At 46.9% G+C, this 16,475-nt stretch overlaps 1 protein-coding gene and 1 long non-coding RNA gene across 2 annotated transcripts; both read right to left on the bottom strand.

The window, feature by feature from the left end:
• Positions 1-152: 152 nt before the first annotated feature.
• Positions 153-6,453, bottom strand: LOC121550874 (troponin T, slow skeletal muscle-like). Its single transcript, XM_041863270.1, has 10 exons — positions 6,419-6,453; positions 3,115-3,136; positions 2,924-2,984; positions 2,647-2,763; positions 2,359-2,436; positions 1,260-1,373; positions 975-1,087; positions 734-824; positions 560-600; positions 153-408 (listed from the first exon to the last, which is right to left on the bottom strand). The coding sequence occupies exons 3-10, from the start codon at positions 2,978-2,980 to the stop codon at positions 363-365; spliced, it is 657 nt and encodes a 218-aa protein (XP_041719204.1). The 5' UTR covers positions 2,981-2,984; positions 3,115-3,136; positions 6,419-6,453; the 3' UTR covers positions 153-362.
• Positions 6,454-6,468: 15 nt separating this feature from the next.
• On the bottom strand, positions 6,469-15,355 carry LOC121550875. Its single transcript, XR_005996995.2, has 4 exons — positions 15,251-15,355; positions 7,301-7,333; positions 7,113-7,129; positions 6,469-6,493 (listed from the first exon to the last, which is right to left on the bottom strand). It is a non-coding gene; the product is annotated as an uncharacterized LOC121550875 (long non-coding RNA).
• Between the last annotated feature and the right edge of the window lie 1,120 nt (positions 15,356-16,475).

The raw sequence follows: 16,475 nt of genomic DNA, 5'->3' as shown, positions 1-16,475 counted from the left end.
GTTGGAGTAGGTTTAGGTTGGCCAGGCTAAGACACTGATCTAAGGTCGATTTTGAGTCATTATACTTTCTCCCACGCTCCAAATAAAGTAATAAACGTATTTGTGTGTGTGTGTGATAATTTCCAGAGGAACATCAAGCTAGCAACCTCAGCGAGTGTACACCGATTTTATTATCAATACATATTATTATAACTTGTATTTTGCAATGAAACACACGAGGACATGCCAAAGAAGAGGGTGGCCACAATAAGAGAGGAAAGATTGAAGAGGGGAGAGGGAAGAAGGGAGGGTGGGATCTCCCTCTTTTCTTCTTCCCTCCAAAGTCGTCTTCTCCCTTCTGCCCTATGAGAGTGGGAGTTTCTTTATTTCCAACGACCACCGACCTTCCCCTTACCATGGACCTTTTTACTACAGGGGAGTGAGATAGGGAGAAAGAGAGCTAAGTTCAGAAACAACTATTCGTAGAGAAATGCACATACCATACAAACACGTTACTGAAAAAGTGGCCAAAAAGTTCACATAAAGAAACCAAGAAATTGAATAGGGTTGCTGTACTTACAATTTCTGGGCACTCGTGATTCTGTTCAAGAGAACGATAATCTGCACACAAACAAATGACACAATTGCATCAGTGATTTCACAAATACTACACAACAGACGTCTACAGTCGCTTACACACAAGCCTAAACATCTACGGATTCTGCCTTTGGTACATGTGTCCAGGTCTTCCCACCTGATATTTCTGTTTCTTCATGTGATCGATGAAGTCAAACTTATCAGACTCCAGCGTGAAGATCCAGTTCCACATCTCCTGAGCTTGTTGCCTGGGAGACCAAGAGAGAGGGGGGGTTACAGGCGGTAACCATAGCAACACAGTTGGCAGCCAGGTGTGTGGGCTTTGGACATGTATTCTTGAAAACTGATGTGATGGTGTGAGGAAGATTTTGGCCCAGGTGTGATCGGCCGGGACTCACTTCAGGGCATCCTCTCTCAGGTTGTCGATCTCCAGTGTGGGTCGTCTCTCAGCCAAGGTCTTCCTCTTGATCTCTCTCCCCGTTAGACGCTTCCCCCTCCCACGATGCTCTGCCTGAAATACAATTACATGTTCTAATTCTATTTCTATGTTTAAAACAGTCTGACAGAACATGCACGCAACTCTAAATTGAGCAACCAAATAGATATTTATCTTAATGAAACACTGTATAAATCCAAAGATCTGTTCCTAAAGCTAACAAGAGAATGACAGTGGACATAAATACCTTTTGCAGGAAGCCCCCAAAGTTGGCCCCCATGTTGGAAAGAACCTTCTTCTTCTTGGCCTCATCATCGTTCTTCTTTTTAGCCTCCTCATCTTCCTTTCTCTGCCGTTCTTCCTGAGCACGAGAGAATGCTAAAGTTAGAAAGGAAAAGTACTAAGGGTACCACAGGGGTGTGTACCGAGCCCTACCACAATCCTGGGGTACCACAGGGGTGTGTACCTGGCCCTACCACAATCCTGGGGTACCACAGGTGTGTACCAGGCCCTACCACAATCCTGGGGTACCACAGGGGTGTGTACCCGGCCCTACCACAATCCTGGGGTACCACAGGTGTGTACCCAGCCCTACCACAATCCTGGGGTACCACAGGTGTGTACCAGGCCCTACCACAATCCTGGGGTACCACAGGTGTGTACCCAGCCCTACCACAATCCTGGAGTACCACAGGTGTGTGTACCCGGCCCTACCACAATCCTGGGGTACCACAGGTGTGTACCCAGCCCTACCACAATCCTGGAGTACCACAGGTGTGTACCAGGCCCTACCACAATCCTGGGGTACCACAGGGGTGTGAAGTTGACCCTACCACAATCCTGGGGTACCACAGGTGTGTACCCGGCCCTACCACAATCCTGGGCTACCACAGGTGTGTACACGGCCCTACCACAATCCTGGGGTACCACAGGTGTGTACCAGGCCCTACCACAATCCTGGGGTACCACAGGTGTGTACCAGGCCCTACCACAATCCTGGGGTACCACAGGGGTGTGTACCCGGCCCTACCACAATCCTGGGGTACCACAGGTGTGTACCCAGCCCTACCACAATCCTGGAGTACCACAGGTGTGTACCAGGCCCTACCACAATCCTGGGGTACCACAGGGGTGTGAAGTTGACCCTACCACAATCCTGGGGTACCACAGGTGTGTACCCGGCCCTACCACAATCCTGGGGTACCACAGGTGTGTACCCGGCCCTACCACAATCCTGGGGTACCACAGGTGTGTACCCGGCCCTACCATAATCCTGGGCTATCACAGGGGTGTGAAGTTGACCCTACCACAATCCTGAGGTACCGCAAGGATGTGTTTTGACCTACCGCAATCCTGTTCTGCCGGTCCCGCTCCTTCTCCGCTCGAACTCGCTGCACCTCTGCCCTCTCAAACCGACGCTTCTCCTGTGGGGATGAGAGAGGGAAAGGATGAGAGGACAGGACTTTAGACTTTTTTTATCGTGACTTGTCCACTTCTTGACCAGGGTTGTGTTCTGTTGGGACAAAACGTTAAATGAAAAAACCTGAGCATTGTTATTGTTCAGATAGTTAAGGTTGTACTTCCTCTGTTCCATTTCAACAATTCAACATGAAGTAAACAGGAAGTTGACTCACGATTCGGTCCTTCAGCCCAATGAGCTCCTCCTCCTCCTTCTTCCTCTGGTCAAAGTGGACGTCAATCAGACTCTGCAACTCCAGGAGGTCCTTCTCCATCCTCTTCCTGTGGATGTCCTGTGAGAGGGAGAGAGAGAAAAGGAGAGGATTGAGATTAAATAGATTCTTATTCAGAGATGTGGTGTAATGTTCAGTAGTGGATTTGGAAATCGAAGGGCAACAGCCAATCAGGACCCAATAGTGGGCCAATTCCTTGATATGAGATGACATCACTCACATCAAAGTCCACCCTATCCCCCTCTGGAATCTTGGGAGGGGCTAGCTGGGGCACCATGGGCCTTAGAGAAAGAGAGAGACGAGAAAGGAGGAGAGAAAATAAGTGAAATAGAGGATGAACAGAGAAATAAATGTTTTGACCTATTTGTCACATGCACGAAGCAAAATTGCCACACACAAAAGTGAACATACTTGGGTATGGGAAGTTTCTCCTCTGTAAGAGAGAGAGAGAGAGAGAGAGAGAGAGAGAGAGAGAGAGAGAGGGAGAAGTTTTAACACAGGAAAGAACAGAAATATAGCTTTTGTTCTCATTCTGTCAAATGAAATCCATAGTCCTGAAGAAAATAGAGGACACAATTCTCAAAAACAGGACAAAAAGACAAGGCAATACATTTTGCGTAAATCATAAATTGATGTCAGAAGGGTGTACAATAAAAAAGATTTGAGTTACGCCTGCAGATCTGAAGTTAGTATTTGACCTCCAGAGTACAACAGGAGCAATAGCATGCACCATCATCATCATCATCATCATCATCATCAATGAAGTGTCGGTGTGTGTAGCAACGGTACAGCTTCTGTTGATGATGCCATGAGTTAAAGAGTTAGCACATGATTCCTCCTTCATACAGGCATTTCAAATGTAGGTTAGATTTCATGTGATTAAAAACCAACTAAATCAATGTGTGCCTCAGGTGTGTTAGAATCACTCCCACAATCACTCTCACCTTCCTCCTCCTGAGCTTCCTGCTCTGATGTGCCAAAGGCAGAGAGAGCGAGAGAGAGAGAGAGAGCGAGAGCGAGAGCGAGGGAGAGAGAGCGAGAGCGAGGGAGAGAGAGAGAGTGAGAGAGAGAGAGAGAGAGAGAGAGAGAGAGAGAGAGAGAGAGAGAGAGAGAGAGAGAGAGAGAGAAAGAGAGAGATATATACAGTATATATTGAGAGAGAGAGAGAGAGAGAGAGAGAGAGAGAGAGAGAGAGGGAGAGAGAGAGAGAGAGAGAGAGAGAGAGAGAGAGAGAGAGAGAGAGAGAGAGAGAGAGAGAGAGAGAGAGAGAGAGAGAGAGAGAGAGAGAGAGAGAGAGAGAGAGAGAGAGAGAGAGAGATAGAGATGGGATAAAAGATTGAAGGAGAAAATTGAGAAAATAAAAAATGAGGTAAAGACAAGTGCAAATAGGAAAAACAGCGGGAAGGAGGGAGGTGCAAGAAGAGAGATATGGAACAATTGAAGAGAGAGTAAGTTTAATGCAGTGGTGCCAACAAGCTTAGGAAAACTCACATTTCCCATCATGCACTGAGGGCCACATCATTGACTACAACTGTGTGACCCCAACAGCTACTAAAGGGAAATGTAGTTTTCTGAGACTTGTACTGTACAAGCGTTCATAATTACGTACATACAAGAAGTAACTGCAAATGTTCCACATATGAGGATATACACTGAGTGTACAAAACATTAGGAACCCCTGCTCTTTCTATGACATAGACTGACCAGGTGAATACAGGTTAAAGCTATGATCCCTTATTGATGTCACTTGTTAAATCCACTTCAATCAGTGTAGATGAAGGGGAGGAGACAGGTTAAAGAAGGATTTTTAAGCCAATTGAGAGTATGTGTGCCATTCAGATGGTGAATGGGCAAGACAAAATATTTAAGTGCCTTTGAATGGGGTATGGTATTAGGTGCTAGGCGCACAGGTTTGAGTGTGTCAAGAACTACAACACTGCTGGGTTTTTCACACTCAACAGTTTCCTGTGTGTATCAAGAATGGTCCATCACCCAAAGGACATCCAGCCAACTTCCCTGTGGAACGTGTGACACCTTGTAAAGTGCATGCCCCTACGAATAGAGGCTGTTCTGAGGGCAAAAGGGTTGCAACTTAATATTATGAAGGTGTTCCTAATATTTTGTACACTCCATGTATATTGTACATTGTCTCCACATAAGGAAGTGCAGAGCATAAAAAAGTCAAAAACTAAGCAGCAAGCAACAAAAACAAGCAGTTGAACACTGAAAAGTACTGCAGCAATAACAACTGTGAAACCCATACCAAAAATAGATTGAGGCTAAATAGAATGGAATAACCCTATATGTAATCCGTAGATATAGATCATATAATGATTTTATATTTTATTAGCATTTATTTATTTTATATTTTTTGTTCTGCAAGCAATGGGTGGTATTTGAATAGATGGTATAATGTGTTCTCACCCTACTTGTGTACTCTTGTTGCTCTGATGGCCAGGACCAGCATAGGGTCAGCCAATGGAAGCAGGACATAAAGGATATTGACAGGTGTATCACCCACTAGTCAGGCATTATGATTAGAATACCTTATAATAATAATAATATGCCATTTAGCAGACGCTTTTATCCAAAGCGACTTACAGTCATGCATGCATACATTTTTGTGTATGGGTGGTCCCGGGGATCGAACCCACTACCTTGGCGTTACAAGCGCCGTGCTCTACCAGCTGAGCTACAGAGGACCACATTTGCTCATTAAGATTTACATTTACATTTTAGTCATTTAGCAGACGCTCTTATCCAGAGCGACTTACAGTTAGTGAATACATATTTATTTTTTTATACTGGCCCCCCGTGGGAATCGAACCCACAACCCTGGCGTTGCAAACGCCATGCTCTATCAACTGAGCTACATCCCTGCCGGCCATTCCCGCCCCTACCCTGGACGATGCTGGGCCAATTGTGCGCCGCCCATGAGTCTCCCGGTCGCGGCCGGCTGCGACAGAGCCTGGATTCGAACCAGGATCTCTAGTGGCACAGTTAGCACTGCGATGCAGTGCCTTAGACCACTGCGCCACTCAGGAGGGTTGGCGCAGTGGTACTACAGATGTCATCAGTGTCTCATCTGAGTGACCTCGGCTCTGAAGTCAGTCTGATTGGACAGACAGGTTCTGTCGCTGATGATGATTTGTGAGGTCTGTTCATCTCTAGATTCTGATTGGCTATTTCTAGACAGTGGGCTAATCATCATTTGGCATGACATCCTAGGCAATTCCCATGTGATCAAACCAAAGTTTATTGGTCGCGCACATAGTTTAGCAGATGTTGTAGCTGGTGTAGCGAAATGCTTATGTTACTAGCCCCTAACAATGCAGTAACTTGTCAAACAAGTACACAAATTATTTAAAAATATATATATATATAAACACAACAAGAAATCAAGAAAATGTCGGAACGAATCCAATTAAGAACCCAAATAGCACTAATGGACTAACTCTAGCCAAAGTCACATAGAGCAAGTCACATGGTTCTAGTCTAAAGTGGTGTAGTGTTACACAGGATATAGTGTGTCATTTGAGACAGCCATTGTTAAGTTAAAGTAGTGTTGTAGGGGATATAGGGTGTAATGTGGGACACGGCCAGTCTAAAGTACTGTTGTGTTGTAGGGGATATAGATTGTCATTTGAGACACAGCCAAAAGAAATGCAGTGTTATTGTACGTATAGGGTGTCATTTGAGTGACAACTAGTCTCACCTCCTCCATCCTCCTCCTGTGGTTCTCCTTCTGGCTCCTCCTCTGGCTCCGCCTCCTGCTCCTCCTCTGCCTCCTCTGGAGAGAGAGAGAGAGAGAGGAGAGCGAGAGAGAGATAGAGAGAGAGATAGAGAGAGAGAGAGAGAGAGAGAGAGCGAGAGAGAGAGAGAGAGAGAGAGAGAGAGAGAGAGAGAGAGAGAGAGAGAGAGAGAGAGAGAGAGAGAGAGAGAGAGAGAGAGAGAGAGCGAGAGAGAGCGAGAGAGAGATAGAGAGAGATAGAGAGAGGGGGGGGGAGCCAAATGGGGAGAGAGAAAGTCAGAGAGCAGTTCAAAAAAGAAGGGACATGGGGCAATGACAAAATCAAGGCAATGCGGTAGAAATAGGGAAAAAAACGAAGAAAGACAAGTGTGGAGAAGAAAAAGACACAAATGAGGGGATGGAGAGAGACATTAGAATGATGATTAAAGAGATAGAAGATTAAAGGAATGGAGGGAGATGAAAAGAGAGATGGAGAGCGTGTGGCTAATAGATGGCAGAGGCTTGGGGCTTTAAAAACCATTTGTCAGCAGTGTGCTGAAAGCAATAGGAGCTGAGAGCACAGGCTAATAACAACAGGGTCATAGACTTCCACATGCAAGGCCAAGTGTGGTCCAACATTAATAACAACACTAACGCCTCAGCACAGCAACCCACTCACCTTCCGCCTGCCCCTCCCTACCAGAGATAGAGAGAGGGGGGGGGGAGAGAGCAAAAGTGTGTATGTGTGAGAGAGAGCGAGAGAGAGAAATTCAGTTACCAATTCAGTTGGCAATAAATTCCAAATTTTAACCAGGAAAGTGGCCATCACAGCATTACATCGGTGATTTATACTATTTCCATACTCACTCGTATTCCTCCTCTACATCAGACATGGCTGCACTAAAAGAAGACCGAAAGGAGAGAATATAAATTTCACATATAATCACCAACCTCTTTACAATACAATACTCTGACTGATTATCTAGCAACTATCACACACTACCACTATAAACAAATAAAATAGGTGATTTCCGCCCTCTTTTGACAGTCAATTTGATGGCTTAACCATTTCCCCCCTGTGCTCGGTTAGGTTTAATTCAGTTCAAAGTCTTGCACAGAATTCACTACATCAAAGCAAAACGTTGTAATTGCAGTCTCACCAAAAGTAAAGCAGATGTTGTAGCATGCTGTAGCCCACCGACAGATCTTACTTAATTGGATGTCCTCCAAACCACCCACTGTATCAGCCTGGTTGAAGGACCTAATGTCTTTTATTCATTTCGAAAAAATGTAATACACTCAGAGGATGTACTGATTACATTTTCCTGAGATGGCGACCTTTAATTTCCTTTTTTAAACAATTACCCTCTGTTGATCAGGAGTAAGAATTTGGGCCAACAGGGAAAGGGAGGGGACAATATGTTGTGATGTGTTTTTAATATTGTTTTTTTTGTGTATGTTCCTTTTGTTTGTTTTCACTTTGTTGTTTGTTGTGGGGGAGGGCGGGGGTCTTGTTACAATAAGAAAATGATATATTTGTAGTTATGCCACGAATTGTAAATTGTATGCCTTTATATTTCCAATAAAAATCTATATATAAGAAAATAATGGGTGTTCACACGACATAGAGAAAGACACACACACACTCACAAGGGGATTGTGCATGTTGGACCATGGGGGTTTCTGCTATAAATTGTCCCATGGTGTTAACATCTTCCTGGCTGACAAGCAGAGAGATTGACAGTGTGAACAGGTGAGAATGTTACGGCCCTAAACACAGAGGGAGATACAGTTTCTATCACTTTCTTCAGTTCCCCTTCTTCATTTCTCTCTTCTATTTTCCATTCCTATTTGTCATCTTGAACAATATACCAATAGATGACTTTGGTGTGAAGGAGTAGAGAGTAAACTTGACGGGACACAGCAAATTGGCCAGTGTTAATTTTTCAGTGTAACATTTTTAGCATTGATTCAGGAACTAAATTCACTCTGTAAGCGTGAAATTATCACTCAGTGGTGTAAAATAATCCCCAGCATTGGTTTTTAATAACCAAAATGATTGTTTTACACTGTGGAGAGTGAAACAGTCCCATCAAAACCACGCCCATCATTATCATATTTCCCAGCATGCTCTACTTTTTTAGGATTGTTTTTAATATCTGTGTTTTTGCATGCACATTGATTGATTGATTAATCTTACGCTGCACAAATATAAATAGCATATTTTTTTCTAAACTAATCTAATCAGTTAGTAGGATTTATTAAACTCCTTACTGAAATGGTTGTTCTGGTTTAGTCTTTTTTTTTTATCAAGCTTCCTAACCCTGACAGTCATTCCGAATGCAGGTCTGTCACGATCGTCATAATGAGTGGACCAAGGCGCAGCGTGATATGCGTACATCTTACTTTAATAGTGTACTATAAACACAACAGCTGATTCTCGTTGCCTCTGATTGAGAACCACCCTAGAAAACACATGAACTAGAAACTGTACATAGAACACAAAACATAGACCCTACACACCCTGGCTCAACATATAAGAGTCCCCAGAGCCAGGGCGTGACAGTACCCCCAAAGGCGCGGACTGCGACCGCGCCAACATAAACCCAACAGGGGAGGGGCCAGGTGGGCATTCCGCCTCGGAGGCGGATCCGGCTCCGGACGTGACCACCACCCTCTAACAACCCCCCCCCCCCGTAGCGCCCCTGGTCTGGTCTGGCCCCGCTGGCTGGAGCTGGACTGGACATCGGTGGAGCGGATTGCTTAGGCTCCGGTGTGGAGCAGCTGACCGGTACCTGACCAGGCACCGGTGAAACAGGCACGGGCTGTGCCGGACTGACGACGCGCACCACAGGCTTGGTGCGGGGAGCAGGAACGGGCCGGACCGGGCTGACGTCGCGCACCACTGGCTTGGTGCGGGGAGCAGGAACGGGCCGGACCGGGCTGACGACGCGCACCACAGGCATGGTGCGGGGAGCAGGAACAGGCCGGGCCGGGCTGGCGACGCACACCATTGGCTTGGTGCGGGGAGCAGGAACAGGCCGGGCCGGGCTGGCGACGCGCACCATTGGCTTGGTGCGAGGGGCAGGAACAGGCCGGGCCGGGCTGGCGACGTGCACCATAGGCTTGGTGCGGGGAGCAGGAACAGGCCGGGCCAGGCTGGCGACGCGCACCATAGGCTTGGTGCGGGGAACAGGAACAGGCCGGACCAGGCTGTTGAGACGGACTGGAGGTCTGGAGCGAAGAGCTGACACAACCCGTCCTGGCTGAATGCCTATTTTTACACACTCTGTGTGAGGCATCAGCACAGGACGTACAGGGCTGTGTACTCGTACTGGCACTACAGCACGTGGCACTGGCGCAGGATATCCGGAACCGAGGAGGGGCACTGGAGGCCACGAGCGTTGAGCCGGCACACTCCGTCCTGGCTGCATGCCCACCTTAGCACGACACGTGTGTGGTGCTAGCACAGGACGTACAGGACTGTGCCGGACCACTCGCGGCACAGTACGCAGCTCCGCATACCTCGGAACCTGCCCAGTCTCACGCTGCCTAGCCTGAGTACGGGGAGTTGGCTCTGCTCTACCTCTAGGCTCCGCCAACCTCCCTTCCAGCCCCCCAAACCCGGTGGCCTCCTCTCCTAATCCACAAACTCGCCCAGTAGCTGCCTCCAGCAGCCCCGTCTTCCATGCCGTGTGCCCCCCCCAAAAAATGTATTGGGGGTGCCTCTCGCCTGTCCGACGACAGCCCGGTTGGCGCCGCTTCTCCTCTCCTGCCTGGGTCTCCCCCTTCATCACCCTCCGGTAACGGACGGCCTCCTCCTCTGTGATCTGCCCCCAACCGAGGAGGACATCCACTAACGTTACCTCCGGCGTTTGCTCCTGGACACGCTGCTTGGTCCTGTTTTGGTGGGATCTTGTTCCGTGTAGGTTTGTGTTATTGACCGAGGACTTCACGTATCGTTTTGTAGTTTTTTTGTTGTATTTGTAAAGTACCTATTAAAGTATGTACTCATATCACGCTGCGCCTTGGTCCACTTTTCATGACGATCGTGACAAGGTCAATAAAAATTCCAACTGTAGGATATCCTAACTCTTGCTTGATTCCAATAGGAATTACACATTACTTTGCCAGCCAGCATAATAGGACTTGGAGGCCTGATGTGGCCTGTAAACCAGGAATTTCCTAACATCACTGTGTTGGAGTAAAACTAGGCCATCAAAGTAAGGCTTTATAATATATGTAATGTAGTGTCATAAAGTTTAATTTGTAAAACATTCACCTAGGTACTCATTTGGTGAAAGCCACAGGCCTTTAAATAGAAATAATTCAACAAGAATTTAACACTAATCAGAGTTAACTCTAGATTAACACTAGTGATTAATAGAAATAACACTGATTGTTAATTACCCCATAGTGTTAAATTTGAGTAACACTGGCAAGTGTAATGCAGTGTTAATATTTTACACTACCAAGTGTTACATTAACACGCAAAATGTAACACTATAATCAGAGTACATTTTACACTCTGTAGAGTGGCCCCATATGTTATCTGAGGTAGTGTTAAAATGTACTCTAAGTGTTGATTTAATACTGCCAAATGTACTGTGATAGTCGTGGTTGGTTATACTTGGGTTTGTATAATCAAAACCTATAGGTCTAGTCCTCAGCAATACATGTTGTCATTGAATATAAGAGCTTTATAAAACTTTACACTTGGGGCCTGGGGTTGGTTCCAGCACATATCGGAGTTAATTAGATTGAATCCTGGTCCTTCTTTCCCCAGTCCTTCTTTCTCATCTTCCTCTTGTCTCTATCAACCCCTATTCTTTCTTGTGTCTATCAACCCCTATTCATTCTTGTGACTATCAACCCCTATTCTTTCTTGTGACTATCAACCCCTATTCTCTTCCTCGTCTGTCTATTAACCCCTCTTCTCTTTTCCCGGTGACATCTCTCCATAATGGTGTCATCCTGAAACAATTTATAGCATAGCATTGCCCAGGAAATATTTTTAGTGCACATAGCTGTGGTCGCGCCTCTCCCTCACTTGATTTTGTGCCTGAAACAATGTCGGCCATCCTAAAATGCCATCGGCGCCTCACGGAGATTAATCCATCCCCCTTTCCAACGGGTGTCACGGCTAATGAGTTACTCAGTGTGTTTACCCTGCCAACAGAAGGGACAATGAGACGCACTGACGGATGGACGAAGGGACACATGGCGGGTGACAACATTGGTGGAGGTCCAGTGCTGATAGAGTTGGTCCTGTCATTACTTTGCTTCCAAAGCTCCACTGTGTCCTGTTTGACTGCTCACGTTAGTTTGTGGTACTACATTGTCATGAGTTGATTGACATTGTTTCTTTTTTTCATCAGTAGACTGTGTTTTTCAATGTATTAGGTTAGTTTTATGATGTGCTCCTAAAAGCTGGTCCTGGATCTGCTTCCCTCTCCCTAACCATTACCACATTGACTTTAAGACAATTGTCAATGCTAAATCAGTTCTCCCTGTTTTTACCAAGCTACATATGAAATCCACCAGTGTTTTAGACCTGACTTATGATAAATCTAGGCCTACACCCAGTGGTGGAAAAAGTACCCAATTGTCCTAAAAGTAAAGATACCTTAATAAAAAATGACTCAAGTAAAAATGTTCCCTTGATAAGTGTAGGCCTAGATTTATCATAAGTCAGGTCTAAAACACTGGTGGATTTGTTACTTCTAGGTTAGACTACTGCAATGCTCTACTTTCCGGCTACCCGGATAAAGCACTAAATAAACTTCAGTTAGTGCTAAATACGGCTGCTAGAATCCTGACTAGAACCAAGAAATTTGATCATATTACTCCAGTGCTAGTTTCCCTACACTGGCTTCCTGTTAAGGCAAGGGCTGATTTCAAGGTTTTACTGTTAACCTATAAAAGCGTTACATGGGCTTGCTCCTACCTATCTTTCCGAGTTGGTCCCTGCCGTACATACCAATACATGCACGCTACGGTCACAAGACGAGCCTCCTAATTGTCCCTAGAATTTCTAAGCAAACAGCGGGAGGCAGGGCTTTCTCCATAGATCTCCATTTTTATGGAACAGTTTGCCTACCCATGTGAGAGACGCAGACTCGGTCTCAACCTTTAAGTCTTTACTGAAGACTTATCTCTTCAGTAGGTCATATGATTGAGTGTAGTCTGGCCCAGGAGTGTGAAGGTGAACGGAAAGGCTCTGGAGCAACGAACAGCCCTTGCTGTCTCTGCCAGGCCGGTTCCCCTCTCTCCACTGGGGTTCTCTGCCTCTAACCCTGTTACAGGGGCTGAGTCACTGGCTTGCTGGTGCTCTTTCATGCCGTCCCTAGGAGGGGTGCGTCACTTGAGTGGGTTGAGTTACTGACGTGATCTTCCTGTCTGGGTTGGCGCCCCCCTTGGTTTGTGCTGTGGTGGGAGACCTCTGTGGGCTATACTCGGCCTTGTCTCAGGATTGTAAGTTGGTGGTTGAGGATATCCCTCTGGTGGTGCGGGGCTGTGCTTTGGCAGAGTGGGTGGGGGTTATATCCTTCCTGTTTGGCCCTGTCCGGGGTTTCTTCGGATGGGGCCACAGTGTCTCCGGACCGCTCCTGTCTCAGCCTCCAGTATTTATGCTGCAGTAGTTTGTGTCGGGGGGCTCGGGTTAGTTGGTTATACCTGGAGTACTTCTCCTGTCTTATCCAGTGTCCTGTGTGAATTTAAGTATGCTCTCTCTAATTCTCTCGTTCTCTCTTTCTCTCTGAGAACCTGAGCCCCTAGGACCATACGTCAGGACTACCGGGCATGCTGACACCTTGCTGTCCCCAGTCCGCCTGGCCTTGCTGCTATTCCAGTTTCAACTGTTCTGCCTGCGGTTACGAAACCCCTACCTGTCCCAGACCTGCTGTTTTCAACTCTTAATGATCGGCTATGAAAAGCCAACTGAGAGACCTGAGCCCCTAGGACCATACGTCGGGACTACCGGCCGTGGTGACTCCTTGCTGTCCCCAGTCCGCCTGGCCTTGCTGCTATTCCAGTTTCAACTGTTCTGCCTGCGGTTATGGAACCCCTACCTGTCCCAGACCTGCTGTTTTCAACTCTTAATGATCGGCTATGAAAAGCCAACTGAGATTTATTCCTGATTATTATTTGACCATGCTTGTCACTTATGAACATTTTTGAACATCTTGGCATGGTTCTGTTATAATCTCCACCCGGCACAGCCAGAAGAGGACTGGCCACCCCCTCATAGCCTGGTTCCTCTCTAGGTTTCTTCCTAGGTTTTGGCCTTTCTATGGAGTTTTCCTAGCCACCGTGCTTCTACACCTGCATTACTAGCTGTTTGGGGTTTTAGGCTGGGTTTCTGTACAGCACTTCGAGATATTAGCTGATGTAAGAAGGGCTATATAAAATAAAATTGATTGATTGATTGATAAGTGTGTGAATTAGACCATGTTCCTGTCCTGCTAAGCATTCAAAATATAACGTGCACTTTTGGGTGTCAGGGAAAATGTATGGAGTAAAAAGTACATAATTTTCTTTAGGAATGTAGTGAAGTAAAAGTAAAAGTAAAGTACAGATACCACAAAAAACTACTTAAGTACTTTACACCACTGCCTATACCCAAGCTTATTCCACTCTAACCAGAAACAGGGTCATGTTCATTTGGCACCAAGGTAAAAAACAGACAAACGGGGAGAGACAACCTGGAATTGTCCAATAAGAAACATACATTTTGATTTTCTGTTGCAAAACATTTAAAAACATTTTCCATTGCGTGCCCCAATGACCGACCCAGGAGAAGCCAGAATGGATATGGAAAAGGGGTGTGAGCTCAGCTGCGGGAGGGAGGGTTAAGAATGCCGGCCCAGCAGTCGGCCTAACAGGTGAGGCAGCAGAAGCCCACCATTTGGAGCTAAATGGCAGTCCGCCAAGACAGACAGCCGGGATTTGAGGGAAGTGTAAAGTTACTCCGGGACATCAGCGGAGGGAGCATTAACGGTGGAATTCTGATGGGTTAATTTTAGTCAAGGACGCCGTGGGAGAGGATGGGAGGCAGGGTGGGAGATTAGGGTGAGTCACACCGGCTCATTATCACTGCTCTAGGGGAGAGGACCGTATTAATAGTCCTAGGAGGGAGGGAGAGCGGGGATCACTGCTCCTTGCCATCTGTCTGTCTGTCTGTCTGTCTGTCTGTCTGTCTGTCTGTCTGTCTGTCTGTCTGTCTGTCTGTCTGTCTGTCTGTCTATCTATCTATCCATCTATCCATCTATCTATCTATCTATCTATCTATCTATCTATCTATCTATCTATCTATCTATCTATCTATCTATCTATCTATCTAACCCGGTGGGAACGAGGAGGAGGGAGGAAGAAGAGACAGTTGGCACAGGATGACTGACTAGCTGATTGGACATTAGGGATGGCTACAAGTGCTACAAGGTCAATGAGGGGCCTTATCCCAGCCGCTGCTATTAAAGTACAATCCATAATCCTCCACAGAAGACAATATACTCAAAACACAAACCATCATACATGACCAGGCCTACTAAAAAACCCACACACACTGACATTGATCAGTAAATGCAAGAAATATATGCACCAACTAAAAACACTGACAGGGTATAAGTTTGATCTAACAGGTACAAAAACTGATCCCACAGACAGACAGATAAGATATTCATAGCAAAAAGATTCATAAGACGGCAGTTTCCCAGACACAGCTTAAACTGAGTCGAACTAAACTGAGAGAGCAGCATCAAGAGGTGAAAGGTCATTCAGAACCTGGATGTACAGGAGGAGAGTTGGAGAAAGACTTACCGAGAGCAAGGTGAGGTTTCAATGGTGTGACAGACAGATACACAGACAGACAGAGGAGCCCAGGAGAATGACTATTGTTGTGAGAGACAGTGGGAGTTTTATACAGGGGAGGGGTGGTGATGGGCAGTGTGTGTATGTGTAGGGCAGAGGGCCATGGGCGGATTAGGAGAGAACTTTGGGAGGGAAAGACAACCACCTCCTGGGATTAAGAAAACGAGGGAATGACCTCACTGAACAAAAGAGGGGCAGGTGGAGAGAGAGAGAGGGGGAGACACAGAGACACACAGAGAGCGAAAGGGGAGAGAGAGGGAGACCAGACACACGAGAGAGGAGAGAGAGGGGGAGACACAGAGACACACAGAGAGCGAGAGAGGAGGAGGGAGAGAGAGAGGGGGAGACACAGAGACACACAGAGAGCGAAAGGGGAGAGAGAGAGAGGGGGAGACACAGAGACACACAGAGAGCGAAAGGGGAGAGAGGAGGGAGACACAGAGACACACAGAGAGCGAAAGGGGAGAGAGAGAGGGGGAGACACAGAGACACACAGAGAGCGAAAGGGGAGAGCGAGAGGGGGAGACACAGAGACACACAGAGAGCGAAAGGGGAGAGAGAGAGAGGGGGAGACACAGAGACACACAGAGAGCGAAAGGGGAGAGAGAGAGAGAGGGGAGACACAGAGACACACAGAGAGCGAAAGGGAGAGAGAGAGGGGGAGACACAGAGAGCGAAAGGGAGAGAGAGAGGAGGAGACACAGAGACACACAGAGAGCGAAAGGGGAGAGAGAGAGGGGGAGACACAGAGACACACAGAGAGCGAAAGGGGAGAGAGAGAGGGGAGACACAGAGACACACAGAGAGCGAAAGGGGAGAGAGAGAGAGAGAGACACAGAGAGTGAAAGGGGAGAGAGAGGGGGAGACACAGAGACACACAGAGAGCGAAAGGGGAGAGAGAGAGGGGGAGACACAGAGACACACAGAGAGCGAAAGGGAGAGAGAGAGAGAGGGAGACACAGAGACACACAGAGAGCGAAAGGGGAGAGAGAGAGGGAGACACAGAGACACACAGAGAGCGAAAGGAGAGAGAGAGGGGGAGACACAGAGACACACAGAGAGCGAAAGGGGGAGAGAGAGAGGGGAGACACAGAGACACACAGAGAGCGAAAGGGGAGAGAGAGAGGGGAGACACAGAGACACACAGAGAGCGAAAAAGAGAGAGAGAGAGAGG

This window comes from Coregonus clupeaformis, chromosome 35, assembly GCF_020615455.1.
Source record: "Coregonus clupeaformis isolate EN_2021a chromosome 35, ASM2061545v1, whole genome shotgun sequence".
NCBI classification, from domain to species: Eukaryota; Metazoa; Chordata; class Actinopteri; order Salmoniformes; family Salmonidae; genus Coregonus; species Coregonus clupeaformis.
This window is presented reverse-complemented; position numbering and strand designations above follow the sequence as displayed.

Bases quoted from the DNA above. Each gene is read 5' to 3' on its own strand.
- LOC121550874 (XM_041863270.1), bottom strand. From the start codon at position 2,980: ATGGTGCCCCAGCTAGCCCCTCCCAAGATTCCAGAGGGGGATAGGGTG. The intron at 1,374-2,358 runs GTAGGTCAAAAC...TCTCGTGCTCAG, and splicing joins ACCGGCAGAACAGGATTGCG to GAAGAACGGCAGAGAAAGGA. The intron at 601-733 runs GTGGGAAGACCT...GTTTGTGTGCAG, and splicing joins TGAAGAAACAGAAATATCAG to ATTATCGTTCTCTTGAACAG.